Here is a 17,922-nt window from a genome sequence, read left to right on the forward strand (position 1 = left end):
CAATATGTTTTCGCCATATTTGATGATTGCCCGTTACACCTTAAATGCTTGGCAGTATTTTGTCACCCAAAACAAATAAAAAAAAACAGATCTAAAAATGGTAAAATTCAATTCAAAGGAAAACCATTTTCCAAAATTGCAAATCTCCAAATCTAAAAGTAAAAAAATAAATATGTTGTAAATGCCGTATTTCAACATCATTTAGATGACTGAAAACATATTTCTTTTTAAACTTCAGATTTGAATAAAAAATATCTTTTTTTTAGTGCAGAAAACGTTCTGAATTTAAAATGTTTGGTGTTTAAAAATTATTTTCGATAGATTTTTTTTATGTTTTGGAGTGACAAAGAATTCAAGAATTTATAAAACAGTTTTTAGAAATTCTAAAAAATAAAAATCAAGAAATTCGAGAAATTTATAGAATTTTGGAATAGAAAGGAATTTATGGAATTCAAGAAATTCAAAACTTCCAAAGATTTCAGGAAATTAAAAAAAAAATATAATAAACTCAGGAGACATTTAAGAATTTGTAGAAATTTAGGAAATCCAACAAATTTATGACTTTCAAGAGATTGAAGAAAAAAAGACATACAAAAATTTGATGAAATTGAGATTCATGAAATTCAAGGAATCCAAGAAATTTACGGAATTCATGAAATTTAGGAAATTCAATGAACTAAAAAAAAAAAGTAATTCAGGAGAAAAAAATTAGGAATTGGAGAATTTAAAGAAATTTATAAAATTCAAGAAATAACAATTTGTTGATATTGAAGAAAATCAATAAATTTATGGAATTAAATAAATTCAAGACACACAAGAAATTCAACGCATTCAAGAGATTCAAGAAATTTAAGAAGTTCAATCTATTCAAATAATTCATGATGTTTAAAAAAATGTTAGGAATTTTAAGAAATTCAAAAGAAATAAAAAAAATATTTCAAGAAATCACACAAATTTAAGAAATTCAAGACATTAAAAAATAAGAGATTCATGAAATCCATGGAATTTATGGAATTCCAGAAATTTAAGAATTGGATAAAATTGAAAAATTATTGATTATCAAGAAATTTTAAAGATTCAAAAAAATTCTGGGAATTTAGGAAATTCAAGAGATTTTTAAGTTATTCAAAGAGTTAATGAAATTCAAGATATTCAAAATTATAGAAATAAAACAAAAAGAAATTTATTATTAATTTTAAAAATCCACATGTTTGCTTATGCTTGGGTGTTAGATGCTTAGTGCCCATCCATAAACTACGTGGACACTTTTTTTGGAAATCTCAACCAGGGTGTAAGTTTGAAATAGGCTGTGAAAACAATCAAAAACACTAACACGGGTCCCCCACAGACCGTTATTATGCAGAAAAAATTTCCACCCAAACCAATGATTGGACATGGTTTCTGGGACCATTCTGCACCTCTGGGCCAAGTTTCAAAATATTTGCCGGCAGAAATTTCGAATACGGTCAGTTTTAGTATTTTTAGTTGAAATTAAGGGGAAATCGCATGTAAAATGCATAGGAAAACTTCAAAGTTTCAATGTTTTAACTCTAAAACGTTACTGGTAATTGTACTTACATGTAGTATAATGATATAAAACCATTTACGGAACTGACTTAGCCGGATTAAGCCTTAGTTAAGTGACTTAAGTGCATTATTTACAAGTTTATATCTAAATATTTTTTAAAAACTCCTGCATTAGGCAATTTTAAGTCTAGGAAGACTAGATTGCATAAAAATAATTAAAATGGGGTAACTTTGAGCCAAGGGGTGACAATGTACAAAAGATTGTTTTGTTTTGCATTAAGTTTATGTCAATATTTGTTTGTAGACTGCTTAATTTGGTCTATTTATGTTCCCAAACCCAAAAATAATTTGATGATATTGCTTCGCAGATCGCAAATTAATATATGCTCAAACATTTTTGTTGCCCTGTGTAATGATTATAATTAGCAAAAGTTTAATGGCACAACTTCCCACAGGGTTAATATTTCAAACCAATTATAATTTTGCAAAATTGCAGTTTATCATCATAAAAACTGTATTTTATAATTGATTAATGTATTGTTGATACAGTTTGATCATCGTTAAAAGTCATCAAAACATATTAATGATCAGCAAGTACTTTTACTGATATTCAGTAAAACAAAACCTACTCCTATCTCATGTGAAAACACAACCACTCATCTACTATTTTAACAAGCCTGATATTGCTTGAGAAAATGTGAAAAAGTATAGTCTAATATGTATAGATAATTGAACTTATAAATATTTACATATGAAGGACGATGTAAGTTTTCAATGTAGTTTGTGTCCTAAAACTTTTGTCAGGGTACAACAATAAGGCTAATAATCCTTTGTAGTTTTTTCGTTCTTAATTAACTTTTTATGGAATTTTTCAAAATTGTGGGAGAAGACAACAATATTTGCAACGAGTAATCTTTACAATTCAAGCTTATCGAGCCTGTTGTTAAGATATTTAGTTATTAAACAAACGTAAAATTTGGTACAATGTCACCCCTTGGCTCAAAGTTACCCCATTTTAATTATTTTTATGCAATCTAGTCTTCCTAGACTTAAAATTGCCTAATGCAGGAGTTTTTAAAAAATATTTAGATATAAACTTGTAAATAATGCACTTAAGTCACTTAACTAAGGCTTAATCCGGCTAAGTCAGTTCCGTAAATGGTTTTATATCATTATACTACATGTAAGTACAATGACCAGTAACGTTTTAGAGTTAAAACATTGATACTTTGAAATTTTCCTATGCATTTTACATGCGATTTCCCCTTAATTTCAACTAAAAATACTAAAACTGACCGTATTCGAAATTTCTGCCGGCAAATATTTTGAAACTTGGACCAGAGGTGCAGAATGGTCCCAGAAACCATGTCCAATCATTGGTTTGGGTGGAAATTTTTTCTTCATAATAACGGTCTGTGGGGGACCCGTGACTAAACTTTGCATGTAAGCTTTATTGGGACAATCGCATCAAATACAGAACTGTTACAATGAATATAGGATAATCGATACAATCAGAAAAACATCATCCATTTAATCCTCAATATACTCAAACGGCTCCGGCGCCTCCGGCTCCTTCAAATCGTCATTCTTCGGCCCGTACGCCGTAACGCGCTCCACCAGCACCTGCTCGCCGGCCGCCGCATTGTGCTGCATCATCACGATCCCCCCGATCGAGACGTCCTTCAGCGGGGTGAACGGCGTGCCCTCGGCAATGCTAATTACCTTCAGCTGGGCGCGCATCACCCGGGCCGGGTTGTGCAGAATCTCGAAGCTGGGTTCCGGTTCCTTGGGGGTCTTCTTTTCTGCTGCTGCTGTCGCAGCGGTTGACGGGGTTTCTTCGGCGGGAGCTGGGGACGGGGTGGCGTCCTTCGGCTTGGCCTCCTTCTTTTTGTCCTCCTTGACGGGGGTGGTTTTGGCTTCCTCCTTGGCCTTGACCGTGGCGGACAGGTCGTCCTTGGGAGGGGTGGCGCCGGATTCGTCGTCGACGTCCATCTTGGAGTCGGCGTCCTTGGCGTTGTCCTTTTTCTTGTCTCCGGTGCGGCGTTTGGCGCGGGCCGCGAGGGAGAGGACGGCGGTGGCGACCTTGTCGCGTTCTTCGCGCTTTTTCTCCTCGAGGGGAGCGGGGTAGCTGTAGAGGGAGGGGCGGGCGGCGGATTTGAGGTCGACCTTGGGCATTTTGAGGTCGGAGTTGAGTGCGATCAGGCAGGTTGGGGTGAAGGCGAGGGAGAGACAGTGGGCGAGCGGGAACCAGTACCAGTACTGGGTGAAGACGAGCATTCCGACGACGGCCTGGAGGTTGGTGTGGCCGGTGCGGGACTGGAGGCTGACGGTGACGTTGCGGCCACCGGCGTCGATGATGCCCTGGGCCAGGATGGCGCCGTACTTGGCCATCACGTCCTCGTGCTTGTTGGTGATGACCTGGGTGTAGAGTTGACGGAAGAAGGTGACCTTGGGGCAGGTTTGGTCGGTTTGTTGGATGAGGATCATGGCCGAGGCGATGAGGGCGCCCTGGCGGACAAAGTTGACGGGGTCGAACTTGGCCATCGGCTCGAGGAGGGCGATTGCTTCGCGGAGGCCGGTTCCGGCGCAAGCGATGCCGAGGGCCATGGCCGCGCCGTAACGGACGTGCGGGTTGTAGGACTCGGCCAGGAGGGACACAACCGACGGGCACTGTTCCGGCGTACGGAACAGGATGAATCCGATGGCGGTGACGGCGGCACGACGAACATCGTCGTTGACATCGCTGACGGCCACGTGCAGCAGCTTGCGGATCGCCTGGTTGTTACCGGTTCCGCAGTAGGCCATAGCAATGGTGTACATTCCACTGCGACGCAGCACCGGGTCCTTGTCGTTGGACAGGCTGGTCACCAGCGAATCCGCCTCCTCCAACCGAGCGTACATGGTCAGCGAAATTCCGACCGCCAACCCACGAAGGATCTTCTCGTGCTGGGTCTCCTGGGCGTACGCGACCATGTCCTCGATGGCCGGAGCATGCTTCGAACCGAGCATGACCATTCCCATGGCGATTCCAGCCGCCTCACCCGTAACGGCATCGTCCTGGTACAGGTTAAACTTCAACTGCTCGTACACGTCCTGCCGGTGAGTTCCCATCGCGGCCAAGCCCAACCCCAAACATCCACCGTGGCGGACATTCTCGTTCTGGGCGTCCTTCAGCTGCTGCAGCAGGTAATCGATGATGTTCGCCCCGTGATTGGCGTGGATCAACCCGAGCGCGTACAGGCCACCACCCTCGGAATACCCCGAGCTCGGTCCACTCTCCTTCGGCAGATAACTCTGCATCAACGCCAGCGATTCCGTCTCGTGGCCGCGGTGAATCACTCCCAGCGAGGCCGTCGCCGTCAACTTGGCCCAATTCGTAGCCCGCGCCAACCACTCCAAATTATCCCTCAAGAACTGATCGCTCGTCGTGCCGCTGTGCATAAACGCGTTCGCAATGACCGTCGCCGTGTGGCAAATCGACACCCGAACCGCCTCCTTCGTCGCGCGCAGAATCTGCAAATCTGCGTGGTTGCTCCGGATCAGGAACTGCAACTGCAGATCGATCGTAATCTCCCCGGACAAAATCCCCGCCAGCTTCTCAATGTTCGCCTGGTGCGTCTTCTCGCTCTCGTTCAAACTGTCCACGGTGCGTTCGATCTTGGCATCGCCACCCTCGCTCTCCTCACCAACCTCCTTCGGTTCCTGCTTAACTTCCGGCGCTGCTGCCGCCCCAGCAGCGTTCGTGCCCTGCGGCTTCAGATTCGAAATCAACGCCGACGGAATCGGCGCCGTGGCTTTGAGCGCTTGCAGCACCTGTCCCAGGAACTGCTGCGTGGCCGACTCGTACAAATCGAACGCGATCTGGTACGCCATAAGGACCGAGTGTTCTCCGCCCTTGGTCAGGTTGTCCAGCAGTTCGGCGACGGCCAGCGGATCCTCCAAAAAGATCAGACACTGGCACATGTTGACGTAGTCCGGCACGCCCAGATTGCGGTACAGACCAACCAGGCAGCGCAGCACCGTGTTGCGGAACGCGCGATTCTGAATCAGGCTCATGGTGACCTGGAACGCATACGCCAACATCCCCGCAATGTCGTCCGCCTTCATGATCGACGACTCCACCACGTCCATCCGGCGCGTCTCCAGCGCAATTCCCAGCGCCTGCCTGTACTGTCCATCGTCCAAACAGCGCTGAATCATCCGATTCACGATCGCCTCCAACCTCGCATCGATCGGCTTCGCCTTGGCCGGATTCTCCGCCAGCTGCACCCGCAACTGCGTGTAATGATCAATACACTTGGCGATGATCGTGTCCACGTACTCGTTGCGCGCGTTCACATCAAACAGATCCCCCGCGCCCAGCGCATACGTCAGCGAGTCCTCGAACGACCCCAAATGGTAGTAAACCTTGGAAGCCACCAACGCGGCCAGATCGTGCTGCTGAAACCCCTTGTCCTCGTGCAGAATCTCGATCTTCTCCACCGCCTCGGAAATCTCCGGCCAAAACTCGTCCACGATCGTGTCCAGCTTCTTCAGGGCAAACACCTTCAGCTCCTGGATCGGTTCGTCCAGCAGGCAGATGATGCCGGCGGCGGAAGTTATGTTCAGCTTCATCGTTTCTTCTGCACAAAAGTAACGCAATTTTAGCACATTTTATTCAGCAACCATCCGACTACAACTTACCACAATTTTCGTTCCGATTCCGAGCAAAATTACCACCAAATAAGTGAATTTTATTATGCCAACTATTTCTTCTCCGCCAGACGATGACTTTCACAAAAATGCATGAAATTGAAAATGGTGACGGCAGCCGAAGTGTCAAACTTATCGACGAACCTTTGCGGGAAGAAAAAGAAACTTCGATAAGTGCACGGTTCGGCAACGTTGTACAAATTTGGGTTAAAGCGCTGAAATACCGCAAAGACAATATTACACGCTAAAATGTAAAAAGGCAAATAAAGATATTTTTACTGATTTTAATGAATAAAAAAAAACAGTCAAATACATAAAACTTTTGCCTTTTATTTGATAGCTCTCTTGAAAAGTGAGAGAGAAAATATTTTACGGACTTGAAAGGAAATTTAGAATAAGAGCAATTCCATGTCAAATAGGGAATCGGTTGTACTCGACCCTCTCCGATTTCAATGAAACTTTGTAGACATGTTATCCTAGGCCTAGTCCTAGGCCTATAAAGGCCATTTTTGTGTATATGGAGCCAGTTACACTCGATAATGACATTTGAGAAGGACGTGAGTGTTTTAAATATTTTTGTGTTTCGTAATTTAAATATTGCTGTATCTCGAAGCCGTTGCATCATATCAAAAAGTGGTCAAAGACAAACTTGGAGTAAATTTGACGGGCTTTCCGAAAAAAATACACTGAAAGAAACAAACACCACTTTTATGAGATTTTTTGATTTTTAAGTTTAAATCAAATTTAAAGGTGAGCCCACGATTTTTTTTTTTCGTTCAAAATTTTTGTGAAAATAGCCTAAGATGTTACAAACAGACTCACGCAAAATGCAGGATGGAGCAACTCACCTAGAAAAATACAAAAATCATTTACTGAAACTGTTTTTTTCAAAAGTGCTCTAAACGTCAAAATTTTCAAAAACCGAACATGAGAATCGATTCTCCAGACAATTTTACATAAAAGTCTCCATATTGACCATTGTCCTAAGTCCAATCCTTGTGAAGTTACAGCGGTTTTAAAAATAAAAATGTTGAAAAAATAGGGTTTTTGATGGTTTTTGGCAATTTCTATATGACAGACTTGATTTTTCAGTCTCGAAAATATTTTTACCGGAAAGCTCGTCCAATTTCCTATAAGTTTGTCTTTGACCCCATTTCAATTGGATGCATGAGCTTGCAGATATAAGCGAATTTACTATCCAGGTTACTACACTACACTGAAAAAATATTATGTTTTCAGTCATGAGCAATGTAATTAGCTTATATCTGCAAGCTCATGCATCCAATTGAAATGGGGTCAAAGACAAACTTATAGGAAATTGGACGAGCTTTCTGGTAAAACAATTTTCGAGACTGAAAAATCAAGTCTGTCATATAGAAATTGCCAAAAACCATCAAAAACCCTATTTTTTCAACATTTTTATTTTTAAAACCGCTGTACTGCCCATGTTCGCATAAATGTCCCATATGCAAAAACAGCAAGCTGAGAAAAACGCATTTGAAGTTTGTCCCATACATAAGGCTACGTGTTAAGTTTTCGCGAAAAAACTGGATTTCCTCCTGATTTCTAGAACAAAGTACTGGATGTTATAGGCTCTTTTGAAAGAGCACACGATTTTGAACCAAACTGCATCAAAAACTCGAAATCGATGAAAATGCATATGGGACATTTATGCGATCAGGGGCAGTGTAACTTCACAAGGATTGGACTTAGGACAATAGTCAATATGGAGACTTTTATGTAAAATTGTCTGAAGAATCGACTCTCGTGTTCGGTTTTTGAAAATTTTGACGTTTAGAGCACTTTTGAAAAAAAAAAACAGTTTCAGTAAATGATTTTTGTATTTTTTTAGGTGAGTTGCTCCATCCTGTATTTTGCGTGAGTCGGTTTGTTACATCTTAGGCTATTTTCACAAAAATTTTGAACGAAAAAAAATCGTGGGCTCACCTTTAAATTTGATTTAAACTTAAAAATCAAAAAATCTCATAAAAGTGGTGTTTTTTTCTTTCAGTGTATTTTTTTCGGAAAGCCCGTCAAATTTACTTCAAGTTTGTCTTTGACCACTTTTTGATATGATGCAACGGCTTCGAGATACAGCAATATTTAAATTACGAAACACAAAAATATTTAAAACACTCACGCCCTTCTCAAATGTCATTATCGAGTGTAACTGGCTCCATATACACAAAAATGGCTTTTATAGGCCTAGGATAACATGTCTACAAAGTTTCATTGAAATCGGAGAGGGTCGAGAAAAAAGTACCTAAAAAATTCCTGTTTTGGGCTGGAATTGCTCATAAGTAGAATTAAATTTGAAAAAAAAAAACAAAAATATCAAACTTATAAAAAAAAAATTAAAGTAATAAAATTCTAAAGTTTTTTGTTTTTTATAACAATTAGGTTTAAAAACCTTTATTTTGAAAATGCTGAGCGTCGAGAATTTCTGATATATATTTATCAAATGTTATTCTAATTATTCGAACATAAATTCTAGCAAAACTACTGATTCTGTACTGATGAAATCAGAGTGGTTCTCTGCGAGAGTGTGCATATCCAGAATTATTCTTGAAGGTAAATTTCTCTGAGCAAGTGTGACATTGCATGTTGTAAGTATCCAGGTTTTTAAGCGGAGATGGCGTTCGAATGGTGAACGCCCGAAATGTCAAAATCGCGCAGTAGCACCAACATTAGAAAAAAAATGTGGCTGTCATGCCATGGCACACTTCTTCCGTAATGTTGGTACCACTGCGTGATTTTGACATTTCGGGCGTTCACCATTCGAACGCCATCTTCGCTTAAAGACCTCGATAGGAAAAGCGTGACAAAGGGGGGAGGGGGGAAGGGGGGTATATTTTGGCTGATTTTAGCGTGACGTACTTTATGGATGAAGCCTATGTTGTACACCTTTCAGTAAATTTACATTGTTCAGGGTTTCTGTGCAGATACACTCAAACCCCGGTGGTTTGACACCAACTGTTGTCAAACGAACGGGGTCACTTTTTAGTTTGACACCCCTTTTACACGGAGTTCACACACACTACCAAACGTTTGTTTTGAAAGTGTGCGTGAGCGTCGTGTAAAAAGTAAAACAAACTAAAAAAGTGTCAAACGAAAAAGTGACCAACCACCGGGGTTTTATCAAAATATCTGAGATCCGGCCTCAAAAAGTTTATTAAAAACATTAAAGTACTTATAACTTTTGATAGGGTTGTCAGATCTTCAATCTTTTGGGCTTGTTGAAAAGGTCTTTTGATTACCTATCCAACGATGGGTTGCATGATAGATCCGGACAACTTTTTTATCAAAATATTTGAGATCCGGCGTCAAAAAAGTGTATAAATAACACTTAAGTGCTCATAACTTTTGATGGGGTTGTCAGATCTTCAATTTTTAGAACGCGTTGGAAAGGTCTTTTAAATACCTTTCTAAAAATGTATAGCATGGCGGGTTTTCCTACATAAACCACCCTTTTTACAATCTTCGGAAGTTTAGCTAAAATTGTTTTTTTAGCAAAACTTTTGAAGTACTTTTCTAAATTTCATAAAATTAACTAGGGTCTTGTGGGACCCCAAGACGGATCGAATGAGACCAAAACGGTCCAAATCGGTTCAGCCAGTCCGGAGATAATCGTGTGCATATTTTTCGGTACACGGACTCACATCCAGACACACGCACAGACATTTGTTCAGAATTTGATTCTGAGTCGATAGGTATACGTGAATGTGGGTCTACGAGGTCGAATAAAGTAGTTCATTTTTCGAGTGATTTTATAGCCTTTCCTCATTGAGGTGAAGAAGGCAAAAAGGATTTTTTTTGCAAAAATAAAAAATGAAGCAAACATAATTTATCAGGTTTAAAAAATGTTTATTTTGACTTAAAATGTTAATTACTTTTACCTGGCTATTTTACAATAAATATTGAGAATACGATTATCATTGTGCTAAAATTCAACTAAAAACCAATCAAATTAATAATACTGCATCAATACGCCGTGCAATCACACAAATTCAACCTAATTACTTTGACCAACCGGTCTAACTCCGTCTCTCCTCCCAAAGCAATCGTACACCTTCGAAATGCCAAAATACCCAATCAAAAAGGCCACCCCAACGAATCCCAACAGACAGCACCCCCCAACCAGGACTCCGACCAGCATCATCGAGGCCACCGTCACGAGCGTGCCCTCGATCAGCACGAACCCGGTAAAGGTCATGATGGCGGTGGCCACGGTGAAGAAGATAAACATCATAAACGGGAGCGTCAGGATGAACATGATGGCGGCGATGGCCAGGGCCAGGGCCGGATAGCGCTGCAATCCGCGGAAGATTGCAACGGCCGTCTGCTTGAGCCGGTAGCGCTCGATAAAGTCGTTCAGCGCGGCCTGGAACATGTCCACTGTAAAGGGAGGAAGAAATGGTTTAGTTACAAGTGGAACAGTGTAAGGAAGAGGTTTGAGGGAGATTTTTACCGTAGAGTGTTCCGCGTTCCAGCAGGTGCCGGGCCAGGTCCTCGCTGTTCCGGTGGCTGCGGTTGCGGGACCGGATGTGGTCGGAGCCACCTCCGTCGGAGGAGATGTCGTCTTCCTTTGGGTTGAAGAGAGAAAATAAGTGCACATTTTCGGAAATTTAACAACGTTCCAAAGAACTTACCACATCACTAGTCTCGCGAATGACCATTTTGCTGCATTCGATAGCCTTTTGGATTATTTTAAAAGCAGAAACTAAAAGATTTAGTTTGATTAAACAAGAATGCCGCTAAATGTTTTGTTTTGGTTTGAATCAAGATGATTCAAATTGGTAGCAACAATCATGTAAAATGCACGTTTAACGTGTTTTAGGTATTTAATGGATTTTTCCTACACTCTCAGCAAAAATCATTCAGATGCTTCAACAACAAATCTGGAGTTTTTTTTTTGAAAAGGTCCTATAAACCAAATTTTAAATTTTTGCTTTTTGGTTTTTTTTGGAAACCAGGGATATTCAAAAACACCCAAAAAGATGAAAAAATATGAAAATTTGGTTTATAGGACCATACACAACTCTAAACTAAAAATCAGATTTTTGCCAAGTTAATTTCAAGAGAAAATATGAGTCATGGGTTTCATATGCAGATTGAATTGAATTGACCTTTTGAAAATTTAATCTAGAGTTGAAACCGAGGTTGAAACTTCTCTTAGAGGTCTAGTGTTTTTTTTTTTAAATCAGAATCGCTCAGTAGCACCAACATTAGAAAAAAAGTGTGGCTGTCATGCTATGTCACACTTTTTTCGTAATGTTGGTACCACTGCATGACTTTGACATTTCGGACGTTCACAATTCGAACGCCATCTTCGCTTAAAAATCTGGATACCTTTAAAAAAAAACTCGAGAGTTGAACTAACACAATTTTTTAATGTTTAATTATTAATTATTTACTAAAATAATAAGTAAAGTTTATGTAATACATTTAAAATATATTAATTATTTTATTGATTTAGAAAATGAGTAATAAGGTCGTTGCAAATATTTTTAAAGTTTATGTCGTCCCCCTTCAAAATTGGTCCAAAAAATTAGGGGGCAAAAAATATTTTTTTCCAAAAAACTTGAAAATGTCAATGGAAATAGAAGTCTAATCAACTGAAAACAATCTTAAATGCCCTATTCTGCATTGATAATCATATTTAGCATGTTTGGGCTCCTTAAAATTATTTTAAATTTTTATGGAATTCTAATCTATACATCACCGCAATAACTTTTTTTTTTTTCTCGCAGAAATAAAATTTTCGTAACTACTTAGAAATTTTGTAAACTTATGATTGCAAAACAACCGGACAGATGTGTAATGCATTTTAGAACATATTTTTCATGAAGATGTTGAAAACGTAGGCCTGTAATTTATTTTTTTACTTTTTAATTTATTTTTTATTATTTTTTTTTATTTCCATGATTCATAAATATAATTAAATTGGCTGTATACTTAATTTTTCAATTATTTAATAACTTTAATTTTTTTAATTGTTTCTTTACAAAAATATTTATCAACCAAATTAATTACTTGTGTAGTAAATCAATAGTAGTTTATGCAACAAGTTGCAAAAAGAGGATTTTTTCAGCACGAGTCGTGCATTTAACCAACGAGGTTCACCGAGTTGGATAAATACGAAGAGTGCTGAAAAAAAAGTTTTGCAACGAGTTCCATACAACATTTTTTGCAATTCCGAAAAACACCCATTGAGTGAAATTTGAAGTCAAATTTTCATGTATTTTGTCAATAAATCGTCTAAATCAAAAAATGTTGAAAAGTGTTACTTTTGAAACAAGAGCTAAAAAGTTCAACTTTTCAACACCCATTTCAGTGCTGAAAAGAAGAACTTTTCAGCATTTATTTTGAAAAGTGTTGCTATTCGATTCAGTTATTTTTGGTACAGAAAAGTAGGCTATTTCGTCGTTCAAGAGTGACAGGAAAAGCAAGTAGTTTCACGACGGAATTGCAAAAAAAAAATACATTTCATAATTTGTTGATTTAAAAAAAAAAGATTAATTTGAAAATATCAGGGGGGCGACATCTATATCTCACTACAGGCAGCTCGCCCGCAGCCAACACAAGTTGTCAACTTCGGCACCAGAACAAAAGGGAAATGTCAACTTCGGCTCCAGCACAAAAGAACAGCTGTTCGTTACGGAACCAAAACAAAGCAACTGCGCACTGTAAAAAAAAGTGCAAAAACTGCAGGCATAAAATGGAAATAAAGTAATTATTGTTTCTATGTAAAATGTTACCGCAATGTACGTTTAAGAGTTAGTGTATGTATGTGAGGTGATTTTTATCATTTTTTTTGCAAAATAAACTACTAAAGTTGGGATTATTAAGCACACATCGGGCCGATGACCTCATTTAAAGTTGTACTTTTATCACATGAAACGTTTAACTTAACTACTGTGTAATTTGACTTTTACTAAAGTAATTCTTATAACAAAAATTGAATTATTAAAAAAAGAAATATTTTTGTTTTCACTGTGCGCAGTTTGCGCGCGTTATCAATCTCAATCACCCAAGATGGCTGCCGTTAGCATCCCCCTGGAAAATATCTGATCCTTGAATAAATAATTGATACTGAAATTTTTGTATAAATAATTCTTTGCAAAATAATGACTATTCAATTAAATAATGTAATAAATAAAAAATTTGATTTAAAAAATAATAACTACATATTATCAACTTAATAATTTTATTTATCAGCAAATTAGAAATTTTAAGAAATTTTAAATGTTTTATTGATTGAATGTTTTTAGGAAAAAAAAAATTTCCTAGAAATTAACGTGTTTAATTACCATCTGTGTATACAAGCATTTTTTCGTTTTTCTTCTTTCAAAGCAAACATACATCAATTTTTAATAGTTTTTTGGCAAACTTAATAAGATTTTTAAGACGGCCACGTTTAAACATGTATGTATGTTCCAAAAAAAGTATGCCTTTGTTTTAAAATTTAGGACGTTGCAAATATTTTTCAAACTTTTTGGTCCGAAAAATCAGAGGGCAATAAAAATGTGTTTAAAAAAAAACATCAAAATTTGCATGAAAATATACTTCTAATCAACTGCATTGATGTGCACGGTCAATCAAACCAACCCATTTTTTTGTAATTGTCTTATTTGGGTAAAATAATTTTAATCGGATGTCGATATGAAGGTATTTTTTAATTTGAATTTGGGTAACCTTGAATGACCATATATCTTTTCCGCAAACTGTCAAAATACACGCTCGATAAAACTAGCTCAAAAAGTACTGAAATTAGGCTTCCCAACAAGCAACGCACTTTCCCAAAACTTGGCTACTCACCTGACCTGGTTTCTAAAGTTTAGTTTAGCTTTTTTTATAAGTTTAATTAAAAATTGACACATTCTTTCAATTTTAGGCACTTTGAAGTTCGACGAGTGTAAACTGTGCACGCCCAACGAAAATAGAAGAATAAGTTCATTTTCCTCGCTAAAGAAGGTATTACATTGCATCAAACTTTGTTTTAAAAGCTAATAGTTTTGACTGCCACGTTTAAACACCCCCCCCCCCCCCCCTGCTTCCCCCTTTCTACATTGGTCAGAGTCGAGGTACATTAACTTCAAAAATATTAGCAACGGCCTTAATAAAAAAAATGGAATAACTTTTTTTTTCTGTATTTTGATGACAACTTTGCCAAATCTTATCATCTTCTCATCATTCTTCTTGTATTATTGTTTAATGAAAATGGCAGTTTTAGCCGTATAAAACATTTCCAAAAATTATTTTTTTTTTAATTGTAATCTAAAACATTTCAGATGTTTTAGATGTTTAGAAAAATCAATCTGAAGATGCCAATTTAAGAAAAATTTGAAAGAACGATTGTGTGGACAACTGCTTAAATTGCTCAGTGATTTATTTAGACGAGCTATTGGTACAAATTGGCTTCTTATACACTTTAAAGAAATTGTAATTTTTGATAAGCGTGCAAAAACGTCAAACTACACGGCTAACTCAGATGGAGCACTTTTGTCATATTTTTAGTTTGTTTAGTTTCTTAACAAATAAAACACATTTCCCTTGCTGTTTATAACGATCTCAAATTTATTTCGTCACTGTAATCAATTAATTCAACCGACATTTTCATACAATTCAGAGTTATTTTGTTCCAAATGTTTACTTCTTTTTAGTTGAATTCACATCACTGAAGAAAAATTAGTTTTTTTTTTCTATTGAAAAAACGAAAAAAGTCTTCCTGTTTCGACCTTTGTTCGTGTTTTTTTTTAATTTAAATAATTGTCTTGCTGTGATAGAGAGTACACTACGTAGGTGAGTTGGTTGAAGTTTAGTTTTCCAGACTTCGCTAGTAAATTTGTGCAGTTAGTTGTTTTAGTGAGCTTGTACCTGTTTTGTGATTCCGTTTCATCATTTCTTTCGCCATCAGCTCTGCGCTGCGCTGCGGGGGTAATATTCGGAGTTAAATTGTATTTGGCGTGGGTGCTCTAAAAATTGAGTACAAAAAGTTTGTGTGATTTGGGTGTTGTATTTTGTTTTTGTTTTGGCTATTCCGTTCTTTCTGTTAGTTTGGAAGATACTTTAGAGCTGTGTATAATATTTGTTTTCGTTGATAGTGAGTTGTCTCCTTTAGTCGATATAGTTTTAGTTTTACTTTTCTGGTTGAAATGATAAATTTCTCTACAAGAGATTCGAAAGGAAAAGCGTGTAGAAAAACATCTAAAAGTCCAATCAAACACTTCACACTGACATATTTCAAACCTGTATCCGTTTGTCTATCTTCTCCTTCCCGATCCTCAAAACCTCGTTTGAGCTTTCCTTAAAATTTAAGGGTGAAATTCGGTAATTTTGTCTTCTTTGTTCTTTTAAATTGTATACATTTGGCGTGATTTGTATTGTTTGTGTTGGATCAGAGTCAGTTGTTTGTTTCGCGCCAAGCGAAACATGAGATTAGCTTTTAATACTTGTTTTATGTTGTTTGATTTCATGAGGATTGGGATGGTTATTTATGAATAACTTTTTTGTTCAAATGCATTACAAGATATTTAAGATGGAAGCTGCATGATGAAACAAAAAAGGGGGAAAAAAGCATCACTCTACTTTCTACATTATTTTTTGCTAGCTAAATGCAGCAATAATTTGTATTTAATTTTGTTCATAATCTACTCTTCGGATTAGTTTTTGTTAGTTGGAGCAGAACGTTAGAGCTTGTTTTGGCCTGGTGAGAATAATATGTGCTGGGTGAGATTTTTTTTAGGAGGATTAGTTACTTTGTTTGTTTAGTTTAGTTGTTTTAAAGTGATCAAGTGGGGAAGCGTTGCTTGTAAGAATTTTTAAAAATCTCTAAAATAAATTTGGCGGTACCATTTATGACATTTCTTGAAAAAGTCTATAATTGATAAGTTTCTAGAAAAGAAAATTATATTGAAAAAAAAATCAAAGATCAAACGATTAAAATGAGGCAAAGCATTTGCCTAACCTGTCAAAAAGTGCGTACTTTTTACAATATTGCATATATGCACGCTCAAATAATCCAACAAAAAAAAAAAAACCTTTTGTTGTTTTGGAATTACGTAATTTTTTTTCTGGATTTGATTTCACGTTGATTTTTTAAAATCTACTTTCCATACTGTCAGAGTACACGCTCGATGAAACTAACTCAAAAAAAAAAAACAATGAGATGTAGCTTCTCCACAAGCAACGCACTTCCCCAACACTTGGCTACTCACCTGACCTGGTTTCTAAAGATTAGTTTAGCATTTTTTTTTTTGTTATAAGTTTAATTCAAATTTGACACATCCTTTCAATTTTAGGCACTTTGAAGTTCGACGAGTAGAAACTGTGCACGCCCAAATGAAAATAACTAATTTTGGTGTTAATTTTATTCAGACTTTGTCGAAACCGAACCCACTCCGAAATGAGTTCTTTTTTCTCGCTTAAGGAGGTATTACACTGCATCAAACTTTGTCTTTAAAACTGATGTCTACTGCCGAATGCTTTGTTTGCAAACTTGTCTGTGTTTTTCTTTAAAAAAATTGCATGATTTTTTTCTGATGCAGAAAAGGGATGTTTCAAACAATGTTTCGGAAAGTTGAATATAAGCATTTAATAGCGATCATTTTCAGTAGATTGATAATTTTTATTGATTTTTTTGGTCTGAAATTACCGATGATTTTTTGCATTTTTTTTTGCTTTATAAAATTCCTTTTCAAATGGTCTGGAAATTTTCGAACTAAATATAAAATTGAAAGAATAAAAAATAAAAAAATAAATAGATTTTAAAACTGTATCGATTCCACAAAAAAAAAAACCAATAAAATTATTTAAACTATAAAACACAAATCAGCAATTCTCAGAATTCTCAAATTCGAGGAATAAAAAAACCTAACACATAATAATCTCTTGAATCTATAGAAACAAAAGTTAAAATATACAGAAATTACAAAACATCAAAAATCCCAAAAATTTAAAAGGTTCGAAATTCAAAACTCTTTCCTAATTCTAGTTAAGAAATCAAAATGGAACAAAAAAAAAAATACAAATTATTAAGCTCAATGCATGAAATTTAAATATTAAATTGAACTTTAAAATGAGAAACAAAAAAATAACGGTTTGAAATAAAAAAAAAACATAATTTGACACATTTTTATTTATTTAATTCCCAAATTTCACAACTCAGACATTCTTAGATTCTTCATTTCTAAAAAAATCCAAAATGCTAAAGTTTTTGTGACCCTTAAACCTTTTTTGAATGTAAGAAATAATGTTAAATTTTTATATCCCTAATAATTTTGTTACGTTTAATGAAACATAAAATTTGAGGAATTTAATCATTTTTTTATTTTAAAATTTCAGAATTTAATTTTTTTTATTTTAAAATTTTATAATTTAAGAATTTAAAAAAATTTAGAATTGAAAAATTGAAGAATTGCAGAATTTCAGAATTTAAGAATTAACCAATTAACGAATTTAATAATTTAAGAATTTAAGAATTTAAGAATTTAAGAATTTAAGAACTTAAGAATTAAAGAATTAAAGAATTAGAGAATTTGAGAATTTGAGAATTTAAGAATTTAAGAATTTAAGAATTTAAGAATTTAAGAATTAAAGAATTAAAGAATTAAAGAATTAAAGAATTAAAGAATTAAAGAATTAAAGAATTAAAGAATTAAAGAATTAAAGAATTAAAGAATTAAAGAATTAAAGAATTAAAGA

General features: G+C 36.5%; 2 protein-coding genes across 3 annotated transcripts; both read right to left on the bottom strand.

The window, feature by feature from the left end:
• Positions 1-2,958: 2,958 nt before the first annotated feature.
• Positions 2,959-6,343, bottom strand: LOC6038463 (26S proteasome non-ATPase regulatory subunit 1). Of its 2 annotated transcripts, none has more exons than XM_038266683.1 (2): positions 6,211-6,343; positions 2,959-6,149 (listed from the first exon to the last, which is right to left on the bottom strand). In XM_038266683.1, the coding sequence occupies exon 2, from the start codon at positions 6,139-6,141 to the stop codon at positions 3,058-3,060; it is 3,084 nt and encodes a 1,027-aa protein (XP_038122611.1). In that variant the 5' UTR covers positions 6,142-6,149; positions 6,211-6,343; the 3' UTR covers positions 2,959-3,057. The 2 variants fall into 2 exon arrangements, with proteins under 2 accessions (XP_038122611.1, XP_001848260.2); XM_001848208.2 differs by having other exon boundaries at positions 2,959-6,146; positions 6,211-6,330.
• Positions 6,344-10,062: 3,719 nt separating this feature from the next.
• Positions 10,063-11,013, bottom strand: LOC6038464. The gene is made up of 3 exons (XM_001848209.2): positions 10,869-11,013; positions 10,688-10,802; positions 10,063-10,614 (listed from the first exon to the last, which is right to left on the bottom strand). The coding sequence occupies exons 1-3, from the start codon at positions 10,893-10,895 to the stop codon at positions 10,232-10,234; spliced, it is 525 nt and encodes a 174-aa protein (XP_001848261.2). The 5' UTR covers positions 10,896-11,013; the 3' UTR covers positions 10,063-10,231.
• Between the last annotated feature and the right edge of the window lie 6,909 nt (positions 11,014-17,922).

The sequence above is a fragment of the Culex quinquefasciatus genome, chromosome 1 (genome assembly GCF_015732765.1).
Source record: "Culex quinquefasciatus strain JHB chromosome 1, VPISU_Cqui_1.0_pri_paternal, whole genome shotgun sequence".
NCBI lineage: Eukaryota > Metazoa > Arthropoda > Insecta > Diptera > Culicidae > Culex > Culex quinquefasciatus.